Source organism: Heptranchias perlo, chromosome 11 (genome assembly GCF_035084215.1).
Source record: "Heptranchias perlo isolate sHepPer1 chromosome 11, sHepPer1.hap1, whole genome shotgun sequence".
NCBI lineage: Eukaryota > Metazoa > Chordata > Chondrichthyes > Hexanchiformes > Hexanchidae > Heptranchias > Heptranchias perlo.
The window spans coordinates 32,176,757-32,204,684 of record NC_090335.1 but is presented as its reverse complement, the minus strand read 5'-3'; the positions used below and the strand labels follow the sequence as shown (position 1 = coordinate 32,204,684).

At 41.9% G+C, this 27,928-nt stretch overlaps 1 protein-coding gene across 3 annotated transcripts in view; it reads left to right on the top strand.

Moving 5' to 3' along the window:
- The window catches only part of gk (glycerol kinase), a 100,115-nt gene extending 72,439 nt beyond the window's left edge, over positions 1–27,676 (top strand). Inside the window, exons 16-19 of one of the 3 annotated variants that reach the window (XM_067992803.1) lie at positions 2,361–2,481; positions 4,972–5,115; positions 13,898–13,978; positions 22,778–27,676. In XM_067992803.1, coding sequence (XP_067848904.1) covers positions 2,361–2,481; positions 4,972–5,115; positions 13,898–13,978; positions 22,778–22,794 — 363 coding nt within the window. In that variant the 3' untranslated portion in view covers positions 22,795–27,676. Of the gene's footprint in view, positions 1–2,360; positions 2,482–4,971; positions 5,116–5,271; positions 5,819–13,897; positions 13,979–15,542; positions 15,772–22,777 lie in introns of those variants that run through there. The other 2 variants (XM_067992804.1, XM_067992805.1) reach the window with 2 other exon arrangements.
- The last annotated feature ends 252 nt before the right edge of the window (positions 27,677–27,928 follow it).

Genomic DNA, 27,928 nt, shown 5'->3' with positions numbered 1-27,928 from the left:
GGTGGCAAAGGTCATTCCCTCATAATGGCCAGGTTGTGCAGCATACAACCACAAATCTCGATACTCATTCAGCTGAGTACTGCAGGGCTCTTCCAGAGTGGTCCAGGTAGTGGAAGCATTGCTTGAGGATGCCGATGGTCCTTCCTTGTGGCAGCATGGTTCTCATCGTAGGCCTGCTATGTACGTGTGCCTGGGTTCCTGACCAGAGTCATGAGCCATGTCATGAGAGGATAACTCTTGTCTCCCAGTAGCCAGCCTTTGACTTGCTGTGCTGGTTCAAATATAGGTGGAACAGAGGACTGCTGCACAATGAAAGAATCATGATTGCTGCCAGGATAGCGGGCATTGACCTGCGGGATGCGCTGCCTATGGTTGCACACCAGCTGCACACTGAGGGAATGGAATCCCTTTCTGTTGATGAATATGTCTGAGTTCAGACGTGCAGCACGCAAGGCAATGTGTGTACAGTCAGTGGCACCCTGTACCCTGGGGAAGTCTGCAATCCATGCAAAACCTCCTGCTTATCTCTGACAAGAGGGAATGAGATGTACGTGTTTCTCACTGTATAGAGAGCCTCAGTGACCTCCCTTATACAGCAGTGCACTGAAAACTGCGAGATGTTGCTTATTGCTCCAGCAGCAGCCTGAAAGGAGCCAGAGGCATAAAAATTAAAAGCCACGGACACCTTGACGGCCACCTTGCCCTGCTGTGAGGCTGCAGTTGTGAGATTTCAGTCACAACCTCTTTTGTGAACCAAACATGTCTGATGTACTAGTTCTCACTGAAGTTGAGGTAAGAGAATTGCTCCCTGAAGACCCTCCGTGGATATGGCCTCCTGCTAAGTGCCCTCCTCCTCCTCCCTCTTCTAGCAGCTTGTCCTGCTCTGCGTGGCCTCTCTTCATTCTCCCAGTCATGTTCAATTCCCAGAGGAAACCCTATCAGTCCCCCCATGTCTGGAAGCAACTTTTTTCAGCACAATATTTTAAATGACACAAAAAGGACTGCAAGACCAGCCAGACCACTCCCTGTAGAGTAGTGAAACTTTAGCCAAGTAGAGGAAACCTCCAAAAACACATACAATTGCACCAGCAGCCAGAAGAAATAATGCTACAACTAACCTGTAAGTACTTCATGATCTCTTTAAATAGCGCTGGTGAGGGGTCCTTCATGCCATTTAACGTTCTATTTAGCTGTGCGAGGTTAAGACAGGGTAGGCTGGAGTGTGGAGTTCTAAAATGGCAGCGGTGGCTTCAAATCATTGTTGCACACTGATTCGCGTCATGATCTGCCTGCTCTGCATGCTGCCGGCGGTCATTAGGCACACGCAAACTCCATTACCAAGATGGCGTCCTGTGCAATTCCCATCGGAAGTGTGTGCGCGCATCTTGGACACCATTTTGTAACCTTAGGTTTAGCGCCTAAAAATCCGGCGCTACACGGCCCAATTTAACCCCCAAATAGTCAAGATTAAGTTGTCCACATGAACATACATACAATATAAAAAGAAGGTTGGAAAAAGACCATGATATCCATCAAACTGGCCGATCCAGACATGGTGCAGTCATGTACCAATTACTATCCCTCCCCTTCCCCCCACCCTCTGCCAAACGCAATCTCCTGGCAGAGCAATAACCCAGAGAGAAAAAAGCTTGGTCAATTTAGGAAAAACACTGAGAAATTCTTCTCCAACTCCCAAGACAATAAGCGAATTTCCAGGAGATTGTAGTCACTCAGGAATCCTTCTAATCCCAATCACCCCACAACTTGCCCTCCATAACTGGAAATGTTCTCCTCTCTCAGGACCCTGTGCAGCCTTCTTTTGAAGCACTGCAGGGAGTTCATACTCACATCACGCTTCAGTCCCTGAGCTTTAGTTTCAGATTTTACTGACTTTTGTGGTGAAACCTGTGGCTTGAAACAGTGTCAGAATTGCATACACAACAGGGTAAATGCAGACATTCCATGCTCCCAGTGGGAGCTATGCTTGAATTGAGCGTGGACGGTAAATCAGCACTACATTGTTGTAGCCTTATTTCCGAACTGCACTCTCTGAGTAAAGCTCCCTGCTGGGAGTGCAGGATTAAGGAATTTACCCGTACAATTTTATTCGCAAGTGGAAAGTTATATTAGATTTTTTTTTTGTAGGGGAAAATGTGCATCATTAATAGTACATTAGGTTCTGCAGGTAATACAAATGAAGTGAGTAGCCGCTCTTCGAATATTTTTTGACCTTTTACATGCTGAATAAAATTTCTTATTGGGCGACGTCATCAAAGAGCTAATCTATATTGGATGGGAAAAAAAAAACACAGACTTAAATGTGTTTCTGTTACTGTTCAGTGATTGTATGCTTCTTTTAGCTTCTTGAGGCCATGAATAAAGACTCTGGGATCGATCAGACCAGTCTCCAGGTGGATGGAGGAATGACCACTAACAAGATAATGATGCAGCTTCAAGCAGATATTCTTTCTATACCAGTAGGTAAGCATCCAAGATTCCACCCTCCCTTCTGTTCCCCCGCCACAAAAAAGGAATCTGACATCAAGTACTTCATACTTTTCTTCCAGAATCATGAAAATTGAGCAATAGTGTTGTCCTTTCTAAAATATGAAGAGTAATTCCAAAAAGAATTGTTATTGCATAGCTTTCCAGAGGATTGAGTGTAGCTCCATACTAATAGTTTAGACATTTTAATTTAATGAAAGTATGCAATCTGAAACTTGCCCGAAGGCTGTGGATGAAGATATTGGGGTAGAATGTCTACAGGAGTTCTCCTGATCTCCTGCTTGAAGGTCAGTGAGAACCCCAGAAAAACGCTATATTGACAACAACAGTATTTAATTTATTACAAACTGAAAAGGTACTAAAATTAAATTAAAGCAGTTGGCTTTCTTTCAATGACAGTCAACATTTAAAGCTTACAGCAAAAGTAATGTGAAGTGTGGCGCTGGTTCTTAGTTTCATGTTGGGAGTCATTTTGGGAATGGCAACTCTGAAGGAAGCATTTACTGCTGCAAGTGGAACTCCATTTCAGTTGCTGTTACTAACATTGGGAGCTTGCTAAGGATAGCTCAGAGTTTGTTCTCCTTTCCACATCTTTTTTGTGTCTGATACTCTGGCGTTTCTAACAGTCTATTCTGGTGAGTGTGTGGAGTTCAGTGTCACTGGTCCAGCCAACCCTATAACAGCATCCTCTCTGTGATTGAATGTTGCTAAGGCCTACTGCCAACTACAGGCCCATCAGTCATGCAGTGTTGCAAATGAACTGGGGTGGGTTCTGTCCTTTTTACTCCATTGGTAGTGATAATAATGGATTAGTCTTTGCTAGTGCAGGCCCCTCTGATGAGGTCTCTCAAGCCTTTCCTCCATTATTCAGAGTCCACAGATGTGCATATAAAGTGTGGGAGGCAGTTGCATTGTTGTTGGGTACGTTATCTTCTCCATTGCTTGTAGGGCTGTGCTCAAAGTTTAGAACAGTTCTGGTTATGTATGGATGTAATGGTCCATATTTTTTCCCAGCTATGTTGAATTTCTTATGATTCGGTTTGGTGTGGACAGTGCAGAGGTGATCTTTGTGGAACTCGGCTTTCTCGGAGTCAGTCTCTGCACTGTAGCCCACGGTGGGCAACATTGATGTGTTTGCACTGGCTCTGCCCTGCAACAACAAACAATAACAACTTGCATTTTTCTTTGCTCATTCTGGGGATATGGGTGTCGCTAGCAAGGCCAGCCTTTATTGCCCATCCCTAGTTCCCCTTCAAACATTGGTGGTGGGCCTTCTTCTTGAACCGCTGCATTCTATGTGGTGAAGGTATTCCCACAGTGCTGTTAGCTACGGAGTTCCAGGATTTTGACCCAGCAATGATGAAGGAACAGTGATATATGTCCAAGTCGAGGTGGTGTGTAACTTGGAGGTGGTGGTGTTCCCATGTGACTGCTGCCCTTGTCCTTTTGGTGGTGGAGGTCGTAGGTTTGGGAGATGCTGCTGAAGAAGCCTTGGCGAGTTGCTGCAGTGCATCCTGTGGATGGTACACACTGCAGCCACGATGCTTTGGGGAGTCAGAAGGTGAGCCACTCACTGCAGAATAGCCAGCCTCTGATATGCTCTAGTAGCCACGGCATTCATGTGGCTGGTCCAGTTGAATTTATGGACAATGGCAACCCCCAGGATGTTAATGGTAATGCCACCAGGACTACTGATTCATCAGCTGAGAGAGTGGGGGGTAGGTGGTAATCAGCAGGAGGTTTCCTTGCCCATGGAGGTATGTATTGATCTTGTACTAAATACTTATTTGAATACCTCCCACTTTTTTTTGTAGGTTTACCTGTTAACAGCTTAGCCCAGTTTAATTATTCAGCTTGCGTCTCATTGCTTTGAAGTCAGCCTTACTTAAGTTTAAAACCTTGCTTTGTGTATGCTTGGTTTGTGTGTGATCGTTCTCCTTCTCAAACTTGATGTCAAACTATCATGTTATGGTCGCTGTTTGCAAGATGCTTTTTTACTGTCAGATTATTAATGAATTCTGGCTCGTTACTCGTTTCAGTCAGACTTTGGTTCAAACCGTTCATCATCGTGAGAACAAATTTCACCACTTGGTAATTAGACTTGGGGTATTGTGGTAATACTACCTCCCTTTCAAGAGATGGTAAACCTAACATGATCTGCTAGCTTCTTCCAAGCAGACCTCTTGGTCTTCATATGGGTTTGGTGATAGAGAGTCCAAGACTTCAACAGCACCAAATTCCTGTCTGAAGCACAGTGAACGACTTCTGCAGATTCTGATTTTTGGAAAAAATAAAGGGGACAAAAAAGTGTTTGAGATAATGACATCCTGCAATTTGCTCCACCTCGCACTGATCGAAATTGTAGCAATTTTTGTGAATGCACCTACATTTACAAATAATTTAACTTCAAAAATCTAAACATGCAGCAAGCAAGTACAACATTTAGTGTGTTTCGTTTTCTTTCAGTAAAACCAGCCATGGCAGAAACAACTGCTCTAGGTGCTGCGATGGCAGCTGGTGCTGCAGATGGTGTTGGAGTGTGGAGTCTGTCTCCTGACAATCTCTCAGCAGTAGTATGGGAGAAGTTTGAGCCACAGATAGAACCTGATGGTAAGAAAATGTTTGTTCTGAAAATCTTTTCAGAAAGTGTTCATTGTATTAAATTATATTGCAATACTTTTTTTATTTAAAAAGTGAAAGCGTTCTTATAATCACATCACAACTCCATAAAATGCAGCAAGCAACATACTGTATTCCTTATTTCAGCATTCTCCACATTCCAAAGGGAATAAGCAAGAAACTGACAATGATGAAGACCTTTAGAACTTATAACATTGTGATGGTTAGTTTCCTGGGCTTAGTCTTATTGGCATGTGCAGGCTGCTTCCATTTGAAAAAGAAGGAAGTCTCTACAAGATAGGTCATTTTTAGGTAAATGTTTAGCTACATGGTAAGATAAAATTAACATTGTATTCAAATAAAATCCAGAAGTTTACAAAATTTTAAGTTCTAAGAAATGATCTTCACTCATTTTGAGATAACGTATAACATTTGGTGCAATGGTTGGAATGGCTATCCAGTACAACTTGGAGAAAAAGGAATGACCTGCAATTCAATGTATATGATAAATGAGTCAATCCTGTTTAGCTGATGTATTTTCTACAGGATGGTTTGATACATCAGAAGCCTGTCAATGATTGGCTATACATAGATTTGATTCTCAGTCAATGTAGGGCTCCACTTAATACATTCCATAAGTTAGTAAATAGTACTTATTTTTAAGTTCCCACAGTCAGTTTCTGTCTTAATTTATTCTGTTGTCAAACATTATATATTGTGTCAATGTACGCAGATGTATTTTGCATTTAAATATTCTATAGCAACACTAAATTTGCATGTTGCAGAATTTTTTTGTTTCAGCACAGTTATGCTATAGATTTTTCATAAGATTAACATCAATACAGATTGTGTAATTGAATCTTACAATACATGAATAAAGCTCAGACTCCTGTGTAAAGGTACTGACTGTTGCCAGTGCATTTGTCCAATGTTGTCAGCTTGTGGTGCATCACTACATTTTCCCCTTCTTCCTACCCCCCTTCCCCTTCCCCACCCCACCTTCCCAATTTTTTTTGCTCCTCTTGAGGGCAGTGACTCATTTTGGGGTACAGTTCTAGGACATGAGAAGCCCTTCAGTAACTCATTCAAGTGCCCAATCTTCACACATGAGCTCAGACAGCAAGTCTCAGTAAGCAATTTGACTGAGCAATAGGGTGCAGAAAACTAGTTGAATCTCTCTCTCCACTCGGTCTTTCTGTCTGATATCAGGTTTTATTTCTGCCACTCTCAGGACCTCCAATAGACCTCCAGTCTCGATTTATGCATTCAAAGTTTCACCTGTTCTATGCCATCTCTCTTGCTACCACTCCACCTGTCTTTCTCTTCAGAAATTTGCTCATATTAATCCTACCCCCTCAAAGTTGATCCCCCTTATCCTTCTAATTGAAACAATATTGCCCTTGTATTGATTATTTCTAGTACCGTAGTAGGTACAGCACAGGAGGAGGCCATTCGGCCCACTGTGCCTGTGCCAGCTCTTCAAAAGAGCTATCCAATTAGTCCCATTCCCCTGCACTTTCCCCATAGCCCTGTAAATCTTTTCCCTTCAAGTATTCATCTAATTCCCTTTTGAAAGTTACTATTGAATCTGCTTCCACCACCCTTTCAAGCAGTGCATTCCAGAACATTACAACTCGCTGTGTTTAAAAAATAATGTTTCCTCCTGTCACCTCTGGCTCTTTTGCCGATTGCCTTAAATCTGTGACCTCTGTTTACCGACCCTTCTGCCACTGGAAACAGTTTCTTCCTATTTACTCTATCAAAACCGTTCAAGATTTTGAACACCTCTATCAAATTTCCCCTTAATCTTTTCTGTTCTAAGGAGAATAACCCCAGCTTCTCCAGTCTCTCCATATAACTGAAGCCCCCCCCCATCCCTGGCACCATTCTAGTAAATCTCTTCTGTGCCCTCTCTAAGGCTTTAACACCCTTCCTAAAGTGTGGTGCTCAGAATTGAACACAATACTCCAGCTGAGGCCCAGCCAGTGTTTTATTAATGTTCAGCATAACTTCCTTGCTTTTGTACTCTATGCCTCTATTAATAAAGCCCAGGATCCCATATGCTTTTTTAACAGCCTTCTCAACTTGTCCTGCCACCTCCAAAGATTTGTGTATGTGCACCCCCAGGTCTCTCTGTTCTTGCACCCCCTTTAAAATTGTACCATTTAGTTTATATTGCCTCTCCTCATTCTTCCTACCAAAATGCATCACTGCACACGTCTCTGCGTTAAATTTCATCTGCCACGTTTCTACCCATTTCGCCAGTCTGTCTATGTCCTCCTGAAGTCTGTTACTATCCTCCTCATTGTTTACTACATTTCTGAGTTTCGTGTCATCTGCAAACTTTGAAATTATACCCTCTATACCCAAGTCCAGGATATATCAAAAACTGCAGTGATCCTAATACTGACCCCTGGGGAACACCACTGTATACTTCCCTCCAGTCTGAAAAACAACCGGCCACCACTACTCTCTGCTTTCTGTCACCTAGCCAATTTTGTATCCACGCTGCCACTGTCCCTTTAAGCCCATGGGCTTTAATTTTGCTAACAAGTCTATTATGTGGTACTTTATCAAATGCCTTTTGAAAGTCCATATACACAAGATCAACTGCACTACCCTCATCAACCCTCTCTGTTACTTCATCAAAAAATTCAATCAAATTAGTCAAACATGATTTTCCTTTAACAAATCCATGCTGACTTTCATTTATTAGCCCATACTTTTCCAAGTGCCAATTCATTTTGTCCCGGATTATTGTCTTTAAAAGTTTCCCCACCACTGACGTTAGGCTGACTGGCCTGTAATTGCCAGGTTTATCCCTCTCCCCTTTTTTGAACAGGGGTGTAACATTTGTAATCCTCCAGTCCTCCGGTACCGTCCCCATATCTAAGGAGGATTGGAAGATTGTGGCCAGAGCCTCTGCAATTTCCACCCTTACTTCCCTCTGTAACCTAGGATGCATCCCATCTGGATCTACTTTGAGAACTGCCTATCTTTTTCTCTACTTTACCTGTCTTTATCCTATCCAATATCATTACTACCTCCTTCTTTACTGCTACAGTGGCAGCATCGTCTTCTCTGGTGAAGATGGATCCGAAGTACTCATTTAGTACCTCAGCCATGCCCTCTGCCTCCACAAGATTTCCTTTTTTGTCCCTAATCGACCCCATCGTTCCTTTGACTACCTTTTTACTATTTATGTATTTATAAAAGACTTTTGGGTTCCCTTTTATGTTAGCCACTAATCTATTCTCATACTCTCTCTTGGCCCCTCTTATTCCCTTTTTTAGATCTCCTCTGCACTTTCTGTATTCGGCCTGGTTCTCTACTGTATTATGAACCTTACATTCATCATAAGCCTCCTTTTTCTGTTTCATTTTAATGTCTATATCTTTAGTCATCCAGGGAGCTCTAGCTTTGGATACCCTTCCTTTCCTCCTCGTCGGGATATGTCTACTCTGTACCCGAACCAACTCCTCGCTTGAAGGTTACTATTTTGCCTACCAATTTTTAATTCCAATCTACCTGGGCAAGATCCCTTTTTAACTCACTGAAATTTGCCCTCCGCCAATTAAGCATTTTCATATTTGATTGTCCCTTGTCCTTTTCCATAACTATTCTAAACATAATGATATTATGATCACTGTTCCCCAAATGCTCCCCCACTGAAACATGCTCCACTTGCCCCACTTCATTTCCCAGAACTAGATTCAGCACTGTTTCCTTTCTCATTGGGCTGGAAACACATTGTTCCAGAAAGTTCTCTTGAACACATTTCAGGAATTCCTCCCCCTCTTTGCCCTTTACACTGTTACTGACCCAGTCTATATCGGGATAATTGAATGCCCCCATAATCACTACTTTATAGTTCTTGTATCTTTCTGTATCTTGCCTGCAAATTTTCTCATCTATCTCTTTCCCACTTTTTGGTGGCCTATAGTATACACCCAGTAGCGTGCAGCTCCTCTGTTGTTCCTTAATTCTAACCAAATAGATTCTATCTTTGACTCCTCAACTACATCATTCCTTTCCTGTGCTATAATAGTTTATTTGATCAATACTGCCACCCCATTTCCCCCCCCCCTTTTTCTTTCCTTCCCTATCGTTCCTTGTAGCCAGGAATATTAAGTACCCAGTCCTACCCTTCTTTGAGCCAGGTCTCTGTTACTGCCACTTTTTATAGTCCCATGTGGCAACTTGAGCCTGCAGCTCACCAAACTTATTCACCACACTGTGCGTTTGCGCACATGCACTCTAAATTCATCTTAGATTGCCTCACATTTCCCCCTTGTCTGATCCCTCCTATTTCTGAACTATTCTTTACTCTATTGCTACTTGTTCCTCCCAGTCCTCTCTGCACCTTGTTTCTTCTCTCTAATGTTTCATCCTGACGCCCATCCCCCTGACAAATTAGTTTAAACCCTCCCCACACAGCACAAATTAACCTGTCCTCGAGGACATTGGTCCCACCTCTGTTGAGGTGCAACCCTCAACAGATCTTGAACAGATCCCTCCTGCCCCAGAACTGATCCCAATGCCCCAGGAATCTGAAGCCCTGCACCATTGCTCCAGGCACGCATTAACCTGTCTTATCCTACTATTCCTATATTCACTAGCGCATAGCACTGGGAATAATCCAGAGATTATTACCTTTTGCGATCCTGCTTTTTAACTAGCTGCTGAAGCTCTGACTGCAGGATCTCGACCCTTCCTATGTCATTGGTTCCCACATGGACCACGACTTCTGGCTGTTCCCCTTCCCGCCTCAAAATGTTCTGCACCCTCTCAGTGATGTCCTTTACCTTGGCACCAGGGAGGCAACACACCATGCAGGACTCTCATAGGCGGTTGCAGAAATGCCTTTCTATCCCCCTGACTATCAAATCCCCCATAACAACTGCATTTCTTTTGCCCCCCTGTGCAGCTGAGTCTCCCACAATGCCGTGGATTTGCTCCCAAATGCACTCCCCCCAAGGTGTCAACACCCTCACTGGTATGCAACACTGAATACCGATTTTTGAGTGCCATACTTCCAGGGTACTCCTGTCCTGTCGGCCTGTTCCTCCTAGTCTGTCTGGTGGTCACCCACTCCCTCTACGCCTGAACGCTCTGTAGCTACGGGGTGACCACGTTTTTTTTTTTTTATTCATTCATGGGATATGGGCGTCGCTGGCGAGGCCAGCATTTATTGCCCATCCCTAATTGCCCGAGAAGGTGGTGGTGAGCTGCCTTCTTGAACCGCTGCAGTCCGTGTGGTGAAGGTTCTCTCACAGTGCCGTTAGGTAGGGAGTTCCAGGATTTTGACCCAGCGACGATAAAGGAACACGATATATTTCCAAGTCGGGATGGTGTGTGACTTGAGTGTTGTTGGAGCTGCACTCATCCAGGCAAGTGGAGAGTATTCCATCACCCTCCTGACTTGTGCCTTGTAGATGGTGGAAAGGCTTTGGGGAGTCAGGAGGCGAGTGACTCGCTGCAGAATACCCAGCCTCTGACCTGCTCTTGTAGCCACAGTATTTATGTGGCTGTTCCAGTCTTTCTGGTCAATGGTGACCCCCAGGATGTTGATGGTGGGGGAATCGGAGATGGTAATGCCGTTGAATGTCAAGGGGAGGTGGTTAGACTCTCTCTTGTTGGAGATGGTCATTGCCTGGCACTTGTCTGGCATGAATGTTACTTGCCACTTATCAACCCAAGCCTGGATGCATGCGAATGTAACTGAACACTGCAATCATCAGCGAACATCCCCATTTCTGACCTTATGATGGAGGGAAGGTCATTGATGAAGCAGCTGAAGATGGTTGGGCCTAGGACACTACCCTGAGGAACTCCTGCAGCAATGTCCTGGGGCTGAGATGACTGGCCTCCAACAACCACTACCATCTTTCTTTGTGCTAGGTATGACTCCAGCCACTGGAGAGTTTTCCCCCTGATTCCCATTGACTTCAATTTTACTAGGGCACCTCCTGAATCATGCCATCCACGAAACTCTCAGCTTCCCGTACACACTGTAGTGATGCCAGCCATCCCTCAAACTCAAACTCTGAGCTCGAGCTCGAGCAGTTGGCGACACTTCCCGCACATGTTGTTTTCCAGGACACATGAAGTGTTCTGGAGTTCCCACATGGCACAGGATCTGCATGCGACAGGCCCCAGCTGTCCTGCCGTGTTAGCTGCAGTTATTTAAACTGTTTGTTTAGCTTTAAGGCAATTTACCATTTATCTAACACTAAAACACTAACCACTAAAAAAAATACAAACCACTAACAACACTAACTAATGCACGAAATACTTACTGACTTACCCTTAGCGCTCCTCCTTATCTTGTGATGTCACTTTTTGACTTTTTCTTGATTTCTGATTTCTTGTGTGGCTCCCTTTATGCTCCGCTCGTCTTAGTCTTTCTTTGTAATTTTATGTATTTTTTATTTAAGTTTTACAAGTTGATAGATTAGTTTATAGTTCTTTGCTTTAAATCACCTAGCACCTCCTTCCCCCCTGCACCAAATTCCCAGTTGAAAGTCTGCACTTCGTTAGAGGTTCACCCACTGCCTTTGCTAACCTCTGCTCCATCCTAGTTATGGAAACTTCTCTTAATCCATCACCTTGAAAGACCTGGCCTGATAAATGATTGCTGGCATGGTCATTCCACTGCTGATCTTTTTAAGTATTCGTAGTGCTCTGTACTTGAATATTCTATTCAATTATCTATCATCGCTTTGGACACGTCCAAAGCTTTGACAGGATCTATTATTCTGGAATTCTAAACAATGTTGCATCATATGCGCCCTCACTAAAAACTATATTTATGGCTATTTAGTTTGTTCTCAAATCACAATATCTGATATATCTGATGGCCATCGTCTGACTCTTTCCATTAAATCAGGAGTTCTCTATTGGCCCATCTTCTGTCTCACTCTGTTCCTTCTTCATGTCAATGGCCTCCTCCCATTCATCATTGATCCTATCTGATGTTTTGCTAATTCCGCTTTACATTCAACTTCCTTCACATTACATGCTCCGTGTTTATGATTTCCAGCCATCCCTAAGTGCACTGGTTAAATCACTATCACTTGATTTCCTCCATGCGTTTCAAAGAGGCAATGAAAGTCTTGTTTCTTTCACTTCTTCCGAATCACCTTTTTGCTGTGTCTGTCGTTCTCACTCTCTTACACTTTAGCTCGCTCGCTCTCTCTTAAGTTTACCAAACAGCTAACACCCCTTCTAGAAGGTGCAGATGTGTGGACTTCTGGTAAAAACATGATCAGGTTCTGATGTAAAGCTGTCCATACAATAAAAGCTGGTTGATACTCCAGCTGGGATTTTATTCCCTGGTGCACTCCACAGCGTAAGTAATGGGTTGGGCTTTCAACCACCTGACTGACCTGGTGCTGGCCCAGCAAATTTTGCACGGTCAGCTTCATATAAATATTCCCAATCTCAGTGACAAAGAAGTCCATGAACTCCTCACATTTGTTGGGTGGAGAGGGCAGGGGAAAGTGGGTTAAGAGACAGTTGGTAGTGGAGAAAAGAAGCCTGGGGTGATTTCTGCGCTCCAGGTTGATCTTGAAGTAGTGGGCGGTTTTGGCAAAGGAGAGTGAGGTTCGATTGCCTTCACATGGTCCATTCAGATCAGGTGATGGATGACTAAACCATTTGTGTACCAGATACGCTGAAGTCTGCACCCACTGGACAAGAGGGAGTAAAGATGGGGCCGTACGAGGGGGAACGACAGAGTTGGGGGAATGAATAACGTTTTTTGCTGAGAACGAGGGCACAAAGATGGAGATGAGGAAGCGACTGAGCAGATTGATAGCTGCAGAGGTATTGTGGTGAATGGAAGGGGAAGGCTAGGCAGTTGACGGTTTGAAAGTGCAATTGTAAGTGACCTGGGGAGAGTTTTTTCCAGCGGCAGATGCAGAAACAGGTAGAGTTGGAAGGCGGTAGGGGGATGTGAATAGTGAAGGATAGAAGGAAGTGGTCGGAGATGATCTTGTGTGTGATTGACACCATTGGAGATTACAAGATCAAGGGGTGGCTGTGAATATATGCAAGGAAGTTTATATGGACGAAGAGGTTTGGGGAACACAAGGGGGCAGTAAAATCAGGAGTATGGGCAAGGGGACCGGAGATGGAGATTGAAATCACTTGAGGAAGAAGAGTCACTCAGTACACAGACTAAGGCAGGAAAAGAGGGAGTATACCTCAATGAGAAACTCAAGGATGCGACTGGGGGGTTTGTAGTGGTAGACAACGAGGATATTAAAGGAGAGAGGAGAGTGCTGGAACAAGGTAAGATGTTCAAAGGAGGAGAACGTAGCAGAGGAGTAAGGGGAGAGACCAAAGTGTGATTTGGTGATGAGGGCCGCACCGCCACTGCACCGGTTTGGGCAGGCAGGTGGTGGAACGTATAGCCAGGTAGGGAGGGTTTAATAAGGGGTAAGCTGTTGCCATCTGTGAGCCAAGTTTCAGTCAGTGATGTCAATGCAGTCATGCACAATAAGCTTGTGGATGGCAAGGATCTTGTTCACAAGTGAATGAACATTCTGGAGGGAATGGTGGTGATTGTTGATCACCTGGCAGAGTTCAAGAGGGAAATTTGCTGAATGTGTATTAGATGGATACCATCTAGCTGGTGAAAACTCCACTAGGTCAGTGAAAGATCATTTCGCGCTCTGCATTTGGGGCATCCCTAATGGAGGTGTCTATCGATAATGTTTTTTAAAATAATATTTAGATGACTTAATGAATATCATTTTTAAATCTTCAGAAAGCAACAAACGTTTTGCTCGGTGGAAGCAAGCTGTACAAAAATCGATGGGCTGGGTAAACACAGAAAATGATGACACTGGTAAGAATTTATTATTGTAATGCCAGAAAGGGGGTATAGTTAATACTGAGGAATAGAAGACGTTAATAAACTTTCAAAATGGGCATGTAAATGGCAAATGAATCTCAGTATAGATAAGTGTGAGGTGATGCATTTGGTAGAAGGAATAAGGAGTCCACATACTCCTTGGAAAATAAGAGTCTGAATTGGGTAGAGGAGGAAAGGGATCTGGGGGCACAGATTCACATCATTAAAAGTAGTAATGCAGGTTAACAAGGCCATAAAAAATGTAATCAAAGCACTGAAGTTCGTTTCTAGAGGAATAGAATTGAAGGGGGTTGATATGGTAGACGTAGAGAAGATGTTTCCACTTGTGGAGAGTCCAAAACTAGGGGTCATAAATATAAGATGGTCACTAATAAATCCAATAAGGAATTCAGGAGAAACTTCTTTACCCAGAGAGTTGTTAGAGAGTGGAACTTGCAACCACAAGAAGTAGTTGAGGCAAACAATATAAATGCATTTAAGGGGAAGCTAGATAAGTACTTGAGGGAGAAAGGAATAGAAGGATATGCAGATAGGTTTAGATGAAGAAGGGTGGGAGGGGGCTCGTATGGAGCATAAACACCGGCATAGATCAGTTGGGCTGAATGGCCTGTTTCTGTGCTGTAAATTCTATGTAATTATTATTAATGAATTGTAGATAATTTCAGTTTGGATTTGGGACTACTGATATAGTTTTGAATCTAATGATAAAATTATCTCCAAAAATATGAGAAATCTTGTGTCCTGTTTGTTTTTTTGGTTTTACATGCACTGAATTGATAAACCATGTTGTTGAATTCCCTTCCAATCATGCATTTGTGTGTGTTTGGGTGGGGTTTTTTTCTGCACTTTTCCCCACTTCCACCCCAGCAATACACAAATTTTAATCCTCAAACATCAGATCTGTTTGTATCTCCAAATTCTGTTGGCATACAAAGAATAGCTATTTGGCAACATAACAGAATGAGGGTGGAGAAGTTTTTAAAGTAGGAATTATGTGGTTGCTATAGATCAGGATGGACATTGTCTACTTTTTGCACATGACTCTTGAAAATAAAGTTTAATTGGAACCAGCTTGATGGCCAAGCGACACCTCTATCGTTCCTGTTCATGTTTTTTTTAGTAAAGTGCACAAACTGTGCTGAAGCTTTTAGAATGGTAAGAGGTGGTAGCTACAATTTTTTACAAAGCGATTTTTGCAAACCCAAGCATGCAGTATGGAGAAGCGTCACGTGGAGGTCAAGCATTTCATCAAATGGAAGCAAAATTGGAAGTGTGAGATCCTTTGGGCTATGCTCTTGCACTACCAAGTAGCTGATTACAGAGTGAATTGGCAGAGGCCTGATATTACCTGCCCAGCCGTGAATTATGTGGGGTAACATAGAAAGGCCTAAAGAGGGGGTGGAGGGGCAATGTTTAAACAAAATTTTAAACTCACGCATTTAAAGTCTAAGGTCGCCTTTAAAATGTGCTTACCAGGTTATATGCAAAGAGACAGAATTTGCTAGTAATTAACTGCAGATTTCTTTTTATCCTGCAGTCTAACGTTGCTGACTTTTATTTCCCTGTGATCACTTCTCAAGAACATGGAGCACACTTAGTGAGCATCCACGCAGATAGCCGCTGTTCGGACAAAAAAATCTGAATGAAAGTTGAATAAATTCCTCTCAAATATCAGAGAATGGTCCAGACTAGTTGTTGTTGTTTTAAATTGCTCAAGCTTCACTCTTGTAGCCTATAAAGCTATCAACATGCTTCTGTTGGATTAACAATCATCTAAGTTCCCCCCATACCCAGTTATCTTGTATTTAGTTGCAGAGTACAGGTTATATAAGTAAATTTAATGAATTAAACATGGGAACAATTATTAAAATGAATATTATGAGATTTTTAGGTTGCTTACTTCAATCTTTGGGGTAAAATGTCCACTGGGGTAGAATGTCCACTGGGGTTTTCCCGATCTCCCACTGTAACTGCTGTTTTCACCATTTCTCCAGTGTTTCCACTCATTTGCTGCCAGAATTACAGTTGGAGATCAGGAGAACCTCTGGAATTTTTATCCCTATGTTAAGATAATGAGCTTTACTTTTTGACAATTTCCCTTTCAACACAGCAGATTTCAGATGTTTTAAATAACTATACGCAATCTGGATATGCTCCAATAGAGTTGGTGAAAATCCATACTGAACATTTCTTCTACATTTCATTGAGTATTTTAGCAATCTTGTTCATGTATACCAATCAGAATCAGTGATTTTCTTTTTAGACCAGTCAGTGGTGAGTTCTAGTGCTCTGCAATAGCAAAGAGGCATTTATAATGGTAAATGAAAATAAAATTTGGGACATTTAGACTTGAATACACTCGAAGAACACTCTTTGCTTAAAGTATGTACCAGACATAGAAAACTAAACTAAAACTCACAGATTTGTAAAACTGCACGTGTGTGTGAAGCAGAACGAAGTGAAGGATATACCGGGGGTTAAATTGGATAACCCCTGAAAAGAGGCACGGGGGTCGCGGTTCGCGATTAACCTGTGCCCAGACGTTGCAATGCAGGCAGCACGTTACATTCGTGCTGCCTGCTGTTCTAAATGATTGCTGCGTGCAGCCAGCGCTGATGATTTGCTGCTCACATCAGCAGGGGGCCCCAGTACAGCGAGTAGCTCGAGCTTCTTAAAGGCAGCCTGCATATCTAAAAGGGGAAGTGCATTGTGGCTGCAAGAAGTGGTGAGAGTCATTTGTGAACTGGAGAATGGCTGTGATACTTTGAAGAATGGCTATGCCTGGGAGAGAGTGTGCACCAAAGTTCTCTGATGGTGCAAGAGGTGGAACAAAGGAGGGGCATCCCATTTGTGCAGGGGGCAGGAGGCCCTCCAGACATATGCTCAAGAGGCAGTGGGAGGAAGTAGCGGAGGAGGTAAATGCTAGGAGCATAGCTCCAAGAATATGGATGCAGTGCAGGACGACGTTCAATGATTTAGCACAAGTTATCAAGGTGAGAGAGTTCAATCTTCAAATGGCATATCCTACCAGCTGCACCACTAGCCTCACCCACTGCTCAATTCACTACACCCCCATCGCTCACCTACCAACAATCGCTTTTAATCAGTACTCAACCATTCAAATCATAAGCTTTATCTCACCCTCATACACTTCGCACTGTTGGAAGCCTCACATCCACAACTCACAGCTCACTCGCACTAGTAGCTATTCAACCATAACAGCCTACAAACATCTTGAAGGACACTCACTGACACACTTCCCTCTGGGATGGTGGTGCATAACAGGAGGCAGCAATAAACAACTGGAGGAGGACAAGCGCGCTAACACATTTTAACTCCCATGAAGGAGACAGTGCTGGCCATCATGGGCAGGGCTATCGATGAGGCCGTGGCCACTGGCAGCACTGGAGGCATCGACGATGAGGGTCTCTGTGTACCTAATCCTCCTTCTCACTTCCCACTTCTCCCTCATCCCACAATCTTTTCCGACTCAGGTGCTGCGGATGGTGTAAGCACGCACTTCTTACTTTCGCCTCTCCCTTCACCACAACTCAACCCTTGTCCCTTTGTCATTTCACATACCCAAGAACTGGAACTTTCCCAGTCAGAGGGGGTAGAGGAAGAAGACAGTGATGGCGAAGAAACACTGTCACTCGATCTTACACTCGCAGCCACCAGTTCAGAGACTGACACCACGCGTATTTTAGAGGCTAGGATTGAGGAGGGATCTGCAAGTGATGAGACGCCGGCACAAGTGCGCAGGAGCCAGGGCGGGAGGCAAGAATACCGCACCAGAGAGCGAGACTAAAGCCCAGAAATTACTGCTGCTGATGTTAATGGACAAACATTTAATAGAGGGTCAAATAATCCTGGGTTCCAGTTCACATTTCATGCAGAACTTTTGTTCTACTGCCCCCATGTGATCAGCAAAAACTGTATGAGAAAACCTATGAACAATCTCTCCTGGATCGGATAGGCTGACCAGGTTCCACAGATTTTTGGACAGGGCTGTGCTTAACCTCCCACCAGCAAAATACCAGAGGGTCTCTTAGATACAGGCAAAGTATGCAAGTTTCCTCTTCTGGGAAGGTCCCAAAATTCCCAAGATGGAGTCAAAATTGACATGATTGGGACAAGAAGTTGTACATGTAAGGCACAATCCACATGAATGGCATCTTAAAAACTTACTGAATCAATCGCCTGTTCAGGATGACTACCAATAGATTGGTAATGGTGCAAATTGTTATCAGTGAAGAGCCAGATTCAAGCCACAGTGGACAAAATTGGCCATGTGACATACCTTTAGCAGCAATCAACTGTAGATTGGAGGAGAGTGATGGAATAGTTATCTCGCTTAGAATCTTTCATTACGTTAATGCTGGCATTCACTATTTACAAAGTGAACTACATCTTGCATTCAGTAAGGTGGATGGTAACATTTTTAACTTCTGCTCAAGTTTGTAATGATGCCCACATAGGGGTCCTTTTTATATTTTTGTATCTTGATTCCTGACTTTTAAATTTTATTTCCATGTTTCATTTTATGTTGTTTGTTAAGTGGGTACATCTGCTTTAGAAAGACAGGAACATAAGAACATAAGAAATAGGAGCAGGAGTAGGCCATACGGCCCCTTGAACCTGCTCCGCCATTCAATAAGATCATGGCTGATCTTCAACCTGAACTCCTTTCCTGCCCGATCCCCATATCCCTTGATTCCCCTAGAGTCCAAAAATCTATCTATCTCAGCCTTGAATACACTCAACGACTCAGCATCCACAGCCCTCAGGGGTAGAGAATTCCAAAGATTCACAATCCTCTGAGTGAAGAAATTCCTCCTCATCTCAGTCTTAAATGGTCAACCCCTTATCCTGCAACTATGCCTCTAGTTCTAGACTCTTCAGCCAAGGGAAACAACCTCTCAGCATCTACCCTATCAAGCCCCCTCAGAATCTTTTATGTTTCAATGAGTTCACCTTTCATTCTTCTGAACTCCAGACAGTATAGGCCATTCTACTCAACCTCTCCTCATAGGACAACCGTCTCATCCCAGAAATTAATCTAATGAACCTTTGTTGCACCGCCTCTAAGGCAAGTATATCCTTCCTTAGATAAGGAGACCAAAACTGTACGCTTTACTCCAGGTGAGGTCTCACCGAAGCCCTGTACAATTGTAGTAAGACTCCCTTACTCTTGTACTCCAACCCCCTTGTAATAAAGGCCAACATGCCATTTGCTTTCCTAATTGCCTTCTGTACTTGTATGCTAACTTTTTGTGTTTCTTGTACCAGAACACCCAAGTCTCTCTGGACACCAACATTTAATAGTTTCGCACCATTTAAAAAATATTCTGTTTTTCTTTTCTTCCTTCCAAAGTGAATAACCTCACATTTCCCCACATTATACTCCATCTGCCACCTTCTTGCCCACTCACTTAACCTGTCTATATCCCTTTGCAGACTTTGTGTGACCTCCTCACAGCTTACTTTCCCACCTAGCTTTGTATCGTTAGCAAACTTGGATATATTACAATTGGTCCCTTCGTTCGTCATTAATATAGCTTGTAAATAGCTGAGGCCCAAGCACCGATCCTTGCGGTACCCCACAAGTTACAGCCTGCCAACCTGAAAATGACCCGTTTATCCCTACTCTCTTTTCTGTCCGTTTAACCAATCCTCTATCCATGATAATATGTTACCCCTAACCCCATGAGCCCTTATCTTGTGTAACAACCTTTTATGTGGCACCTTATCGAATGCCTTTTGAAAATCCAAATATACTACATCCAATGGTTCCCCTTTATCTACCCTGCTAGTTACATCCTCAAAAAATGCTAATAAATTTGTCAAACATGATTTCCCTTTCATAAAACCATATTGACTCTGCTTAATCATATTATGATGTTCTAAGTGCTGTTACCACTTCCTTAATAATGGATTCCAGCATTTTCCCGATGACTGATGTCAGGCTAACTAGCCTGTAATTCCCTGTTTTCGCTCTCCCTTCTTTCTTGAATAGCGGAGTAGGCCATTTAGCACCTTGAGCCTGTTCCGTCGTTCAGTGAGATCATGGCTGATCTGTGACCTAACTCCCTATATCTGCCTTAGCCCCATATCCCTTAATACTTTGGTTAACAAAAATATATCCATCTCAGATTTAAAATTAACGATTGAACTAGCATCAGCTGCCGTTTGCAGAAGAGAGTTCCAAACTTCTACCACCCTTTGCGTGTAGAAGTGTTTCCTAACTTCACTACTGAAAGTCCTGGCTCTAATTTTTAGGTGATGTCCCCTAGTCCTTGGCTCCCCAACCAGCGGAATTAGTTTCTCTCCACCCACCCTATCAGTTCCCCTTAATATCTTGAAAACTTTGATCAAATCACGCCTTGATCTTTTAAATTCCAGGGAATTCAACCCTAGTTTGTGTAATCTTTCCTCATAATTTAATCCTTGGAGTCCAGGTATCATTCTAGTAAATCTACGCTGCACTCCCTCGAAGCCAATATGTCCTTAAGGTGCGGTGCCCAGAACTGAACACAGATGTGGTCTAACCAGGGCTTTGTATAGCTGTAGTATAACTTCTACCCCCTTGTATTAGCCTTTTTGATTATTTTCTGTACTTGTCCATGACATTTTACTGATCGATGTACATAGACCCCTAAGTCTCTTTGAACCTCCACTGTTTCAAGCTTTTCACCATTTAGAAAGTACTCTGATCTATCCTTTTTAGGTCCAAAGTGGATGACTTCACACTTCCCTACATTGAAATCCATTTGCCACAGTTTTGCCCATTCACTTAATCTATTAATCTCTCTCTCTAATTTTGTGCTTCCATCTACACTGCTTACAATGCTGCCTATCTTTGTCATCGGTAAACTTGGATATGTGGCCCTCCATCCTGTCATCTAAGTCATTAATAAACACAGTGAATAGTTGAGGCCTCAACACTGATCCCTGTGGGACACCACTAGTCACATCCCGCCAATTTGAGTACCTGCCCAATATCCTTTCTCTCCTACTGCACAGCCAATTTCCTAACCAGGTCAATAATTTGCCCTCAATTCCATGAGCTTCAACTTTAGCTAACAGTATCTTATGAGGGACTTTATCGAATGCCTTCTGGAAGGGCTGTAGGGGTCTGGAGCTCACTGCCTGAAAGGGCGGTAGGGGCAGAAACCCTCAACTCATTTAAAAAGTACCTGAAGTGCCGTGACCTACAAGGCTACGGACCAAGAGCTGGAAAGGGGATCAGGCTGAGTGGCTCATTTTTGGCTGGCCTGGACACGATGGCCCGAATGACCTCCTCCTGTGCTGTAAATTTTCTATGATTCCAAACAAGCAACATCCATAGACATTCCCCTGTCCACTACTTAGTCACCTCTTAAAAAAATTCATCAGGTTGGTCTCTCTGATCGGCTGAAAATTTTCAAGGTGTTCAGTCGCTCGATCCTTAATTATAGACTGTGGTAATTTCCCAACAACCTATAGTGCACACTTTATTGTAACATAAAATGCTTGGGTCCCAGAAGGAGGAAAGACTATATACTGCTAAAAAGGTTTGGGATGACAGCTGCTGGAAGATGTTACTTGGAATGGAGTAAAACCTCAGACAAACTAGATTAATCAATAGCTGAGCTAGGGTGTTCTGTAATGTTCAGGCACAAAAAATAATCAAAAGGGCAAATGGAATGTTAGCCTTTATAACTAGAGAGCTAGAATATAAAGGCGAGGAAGTTTTGCTTCAGCTGTACAAAGCCCTGGTTAGATCACATCTGGAGTACTGTGTACAGTCCTGGACACTGCACCTTAGAAAGGATATATTGGCCTAGGAAGGAGTGCAGCCCAGATTCACCAGAATGTTACCAGGGCTCCAAGGGTTAGATTATGAGGAGAGGTTACATAAACTAGGCTTGTATTCCCTGGATTATAGAAGGTTAAGGAGTGATTTGATTGAGGATTTTAGGATTTTGAAAGGAATTGATAGGGTAGATAGAGAGAAACTTTTTCTGCTGGTGGGGGAGTTTAGGACAAGGGGACATAACCTTAAAATCAGAGCCAGGCCATTCAGGAGAGAAGTTAGGAAACATCTTCACACAAAGGATAATAGAAGTGTGGAACTCTCTCCCACAAAAAGCAATAGATGCTAGCTCAATTAATAGTTTTAAATCTGAGATCGATAGATTTTTGCTACCAAGGGTATTAAGGGATATGGAGCCGAGGCGGGTGGATGGAGTTAGGATACAGATCAGCCATGATCTCATTGAATGATGGAACAGGTTCGAGGGGCTGAATGGTTTACTCCTGTTCCTATGTTCCCAAGCAGTGTTAATTAACCAGCCAGCCTGGCTCATTAAAGGGAATTGGAGAGGTAAACCTGTCAGTCGGGCCAATAATTCTTTCCACTTGGCTTCAGATAACGCTGCAAGCTATTGTCTCAACAGGTAGGGTGAGGTCTTACCTTACCAGTGTGCTGCTGGTAAGTTGGCATGGTTTTAGCTGGTTGAACTCTAGCCATAACTGTGTGCATTTACGAGTCCTTAAACCTTGGCTCTTGCCAACCTGCACCAGAATATTCTGGATTTGGATATGAGGGATGTGGCCCTGTGGGGAAACTGTGCATACTTCATATTGTGATAACACATACTCTGGTATAGATTACTTGGTGGCTTGTTATGGAGACTCATGAGCACAGTGATGGATTTCCACATGTGTCAGACACCTGGCAGACCAAAAAAATTGATGATGTAATTTCACTATATATTTTTTTCTTTCTAGGCACAATAAAAAGCTGATGGAAGTAATATAACAGGATAGAAAGATACCATTTGGTGCTTTGTGATCTTTTGCCTCCAGATTGGCTAGAAATGCCTGGAAATCCTACAATTTTTAAGAGCTTCCACTGTACCATTTTCCGTATCAATTGTATGTCTTCTGATGTTTTGGACATGCAGCAAATCATATGTAAAGCATTAATTGAAAGTGCCTTTTAGGTATTATCAAAATACAAAAATATAAATGCAAGTACTTAAATCTCAGATCATAATATAGAAGAAAAAATCTATGAATAAGAATTGCAGTGCAAAATCAGATGAAGTGAAGCAGGTTAAAAGAAACCATGGTGGAGTTACTAAATGTACTGTCGAATATTAAACTTCCAGGACGTGCTATTTTGCACTCTCTGAAACTGTGACTGTTCTTCACTGTTGCTTTAGTACCTGATCCCTGCCAGAAGGTGATTGTGGTAGGGTTGAATTGCAACAGTAGATCACTGCTGAAGTGCCCTTTTTAACAATATCACCCCTGAATAAGTTAAGTGATGATGTGGAGATGCCGGTGATGGACTGGGGTGTACAAATGTAAGGAATCTTACAGCACCAGGTTGGACTATAACCTGGTGTTGTAAGATTCCTTACATAAGTTAAGTGATGGGGAGGGGAGTAAATGACTGACTGCTAAATAAACACAAAAAAGGGTAGTTGGAATTAAGAATATTAGAAAAGTGAAAACCAAAAGAGAAAGGAAGAATCAGTGGTACAAATGGCCACTACAAAATTAGTGTGCATCTTCAAATTATCTACAGCATTAATTTTGACTGTAGGAACATGGGATTACAGTTAGTTCTGAGATTAATAAACAAAACTGACTTTGACCCCTGAACAGATTCCAAGCATAGAAATGTAGATACAAGCACTTGTTACTTGGTTCATATGAAATTTCCACAGCCCAATACAGACTAAGAATTCACTTTTTTTTACCAGAGTTGAGCCAATGAGCCTAACAAATGAGAGCTCGATAAACACTCTAATTTTTCAATTGAATGACAAATAAAATGAAAGGGAAACTACCATCCTGGTGGATTTTAGGAAGTTGCAGACTTGGCTTCAGCATTCATCCCCCCCCCGCCCCGCCCCGCCCCGCCCCGAACAGCTGCAGTGGAAAACAAAGCTGGCAACAGCCCTATTCATGTCATGTTTGTAGTGCATTAATTTTATTAGCGCTTACTTGATAAGTGCCTCCTCTGTCCCACAACTTTGAATGGTTAATTTCAATTTGCACAAACACTGTGCATTTATGTTTTTAAATCTCCCACGTTTAGGACGGTTATGGACAAGACCCTGTACTGGTGAGTACTGGTAAAGCCACTCATCACAGGATGTAGAGGGGGGTGGGTTCTGGCAATTGTCTAATCTTCGAGTTGGGGAATAACCCTCACACTGGGGTGGTTTTACCAGTAGAGTGGAGAAAGCAAAAGAGTGTCCCTGCTATAAATTAAGTTCTCAAATGTAGTGCAGGGCTAAATAATTCAAACACTGTAGATTCTGCAGCATAAATTAAACAGGAATTTGTTTCTCACTTCTGACCAATGTAATAAGCATTTTTAGATGACTATGTTTGGAAGTTTAACATAAATCTTAAAGTGGAGATTGTTGCATGCAAGTTAAATAGCACCTCTGCCTGCAATTAGAATGTATCTCCAATTCACTGGGTAAACTGGGTATGGTTCATGATCACAGTAGATCACGTGCTCTAATTTTGATAACATTAGTTTTGTTTCCATCATAGGTTTGACCATGAACCTTCCTCTTGAAATCGTCTGCGTGCAAAAATTACTGCTAACAATATTAGCAGACAAACACTTAACATACTCATATAATATTCCTTTGTCTATGATTTTAGTAAGGAGTCGCACAACACCAGGTTATAGTCCAACAGCTTTATTTGAAATCACAAGCTTTCGGAGCTTTGCTCCTTCATCAGGACTCACCTTGTGATTTCAAATAAAGCTGTTGGACTATAACCTGGTGTTGTGCGACTCCTTACATTTGTCCACCCCAGTCCATCACCGGCATCTCCACATTATGATTTTAGTGGCGGCATTAATCTATTTAAAGTAAACTAGTTAATCTTAGAATCACGGAATGGCTATGGCTCAGAAGGATGCCATTCGGCCCATCGAGCCCATGCCGGCTCTTTGTAAGAGCAATCCAGTCAGTCCCATTCCCCTGTTCTTTCCCCATAGCCCTGTTGCTTCTGTTAAAATAGTGGATAGCAGAATTCGAAGAACCTGTTGAGCCTTCACCTACTGTTATTGCCAACAGTAATTTCCATGTTACGATTATTTCGTACAACTTAATTTTTATTTATTTATTCAATTGTGCTGTGCATTAAAACCAAGAGCTGTATCATTGTTGCAATTCAGGGTTTTAAAACTACAGTGCTCTTGTTCAAATGGCCTTACAACCGTTTTTTTGTCAGCAAACCTTATGACCTGAAATCTACACCTTTCACCTTTTACCTTGCAGGGAAAACATAGCCCGGGTCTAATGACCCTGATTGCAGTAAATTGCATACTGGAATTTTTATAGGATTCCCACTATGTTTTCACTCTCAGTTGGTGGAAAATATACGATACTAAACCGCATTCATATAGGCTAAAACAATTCATCCAATTTAATTTACACTTAAATAAAATGTAGAAGCAAAAATATGTACGCACAAGCTCTTGAAACTGCTTGCAAGGAGTTAATTACCCTTTTCAATCTTCAGTCTCCTTGCAGTTAAAAACAATCCAACAAACAATTCTTCCAGGTCGTCTTTTTGGTATATAATGCCAGCTAATTAGAGTTCTTTTGTCTGAACAGCCATTCAGAAATCCAACAAAGACCTCAAGAACACAGAAAATTCTATTTCTCTTGTGTACCTTTAATTCCTTTTGAATTATAAGACTATTGATCAATCATGGCAGAAGCAACAATAATAATTTGATATGTGATGAAAGCACAGATTCTCTTAATATTTATGAGATTAGAGTACAGTATCATTAAGATCCCATGAAATGCTAATGAAAAGGTAAGTAAACATTATCTGGAACATTTAGCTGGTTTCATACTTTAGTATATATAGCTAAAAACACTGCTGAAAACCTCCACCTTGGCTATCAACTGCACTACCAAAATCGTGTCTAGATTGAAAGATTGAGTGGCTAATAGGCCGACACGGTCTCTGAATGGCCATTTTAGATTTAAGAAAGATTGAATCCATCTTGGATCTGAGTTACCACAACTTTGAAACAGTGTATAAACCTAAAAATAGTTCCTGTATTTCTCGCAATTATAAAGCAAAGTGCATGTGCTACCTATAAAGGTGTGTAGATATAATAAACAAAATCCTGTGTAATATTATTTCCCTATTTTAACAGCTGTCATAATGGCAACTCCACATATTCTTCCACCTTCGCAATGTTCCATAATACAGTTGAAAATCTATCACAAAAGATTAGAATACATATTTTTTTCAGTATTGCCTATTTTTCAAAAAAGCCACAAATTCTAGTGGGTGGTCAGTAACAGCCCAACAAGTTTAGTATCAAGAGTCCATCGCAGCTCGGAAACACTGTTCCACCTGCACCTCATACTAGAACCCTGGCATCGCTTCAGATTCACATAAGACTGTTTGCTAGGATGGTTGGATCTTGGGAGAATGCAAAGTAAGTACATTTAAGAATTCACCTTTAGCCTCACCGCTTCTTCAGTAAAAATTGGAGATTAATTTTCCCAATGATGCTGCTTTGCAGGAGGAGCTTGATTAAGAATATTTAATTTAATTGATTCTCCCATTGGTGCTCATGTGTTTGTGTCACACTAAATCCCATTCACCTGAAAGATGACCCAAATCCTCCTCGCAGTGCCATTGAAGAGGAGGGAGTGAGTGCCACAAGAGTGTCCATCCCTTAAGCAACTATAAAACTATAAAAACTATAAAATTCTCAAGCTGTACATTTCAATTTACTCATAGCCACTATTCTGAACGTTAAGGCAGTAGTCAGTTGAACCTTCTCACTCAAGTGGGTCATCTGATGTAATAATTCAACTTTGTTCAGCTACTGTTAAGATTATCCAATTAATATGGTACTCTCCAGATCAATGCATATGAATGATACAATGCTACAGTTGTGAATTAGCATGCTACTGCCTTTCCTCATGTAACTGAAAACTATTTAAAGGAATGAGTAGAATGAGTAGAATGTTTTTTAAATCAATATATTTATGCAAACTAGCTATTATGAAAAAATACCTTTTAAGCAAGTGAGAATTAGGGAAACCAATATTATAAGAGGAAAAAATGTGACTTTGTAAAATAGTAAAATTGATTCTAGAATTTTATTTAAGATGTTGATTTCAATGAACAAGTATTTTATTTAAAGCTTGTACAGATTAATTTCCTGAATAATTTAATAAAGGTGTGTTTGCCAACTTCTGTGTTACTGATTCAATTTAAAACTGTGCGTGTACATGTTGTTCTTGATGGAAATCTCCGCTTATGCGGGTTGGTCTTTTGTTGAAAGAGTAGAACCAACTGGTTGGTCTGCAGATTCTTGCATGGCTACTAACAATGCTGTTCTAACGCAGGTCAAAAAGAGGCACATTTCTGTGGAGAAGAACCACTTCCTGCAACTAATTCATGTAAAAGCAAATTTACTGCATAATTTCTGGAAGTTACATATGTCCCTAGTTGGTAATTTTATTTGACATTTATATCTATTTTATTATTTAAAATTTTACATTTACATGTACTTCCTTATTTTCTGTTGTCACGTATTTGTCACACTTTGTGTCAATTGTATCATTATAAATTCCTTTTTGTCAGAGTTGTCTTGCATTTAGTTTGTATTTTTTTATTTTTTGGTTTTCCTCCTGCAATTATATAGTTTCAAATAAAAGCAGTATCACATTTGTTGTAATTTAATTTCTCCATTTTATTCCATTTATTTTTAATCTTCATGTTATTATACTGTCAGTTTCTGTTCTCACCAGTCTTAAGATTTACTGCCATCAGATAATTTGAGAACAGCAATGTAAAACATCCAAGGCTGTTTAGCTCTTGTGTGCATCGCCACGGCAGATCAATTTTTAAAAAACTTTATCT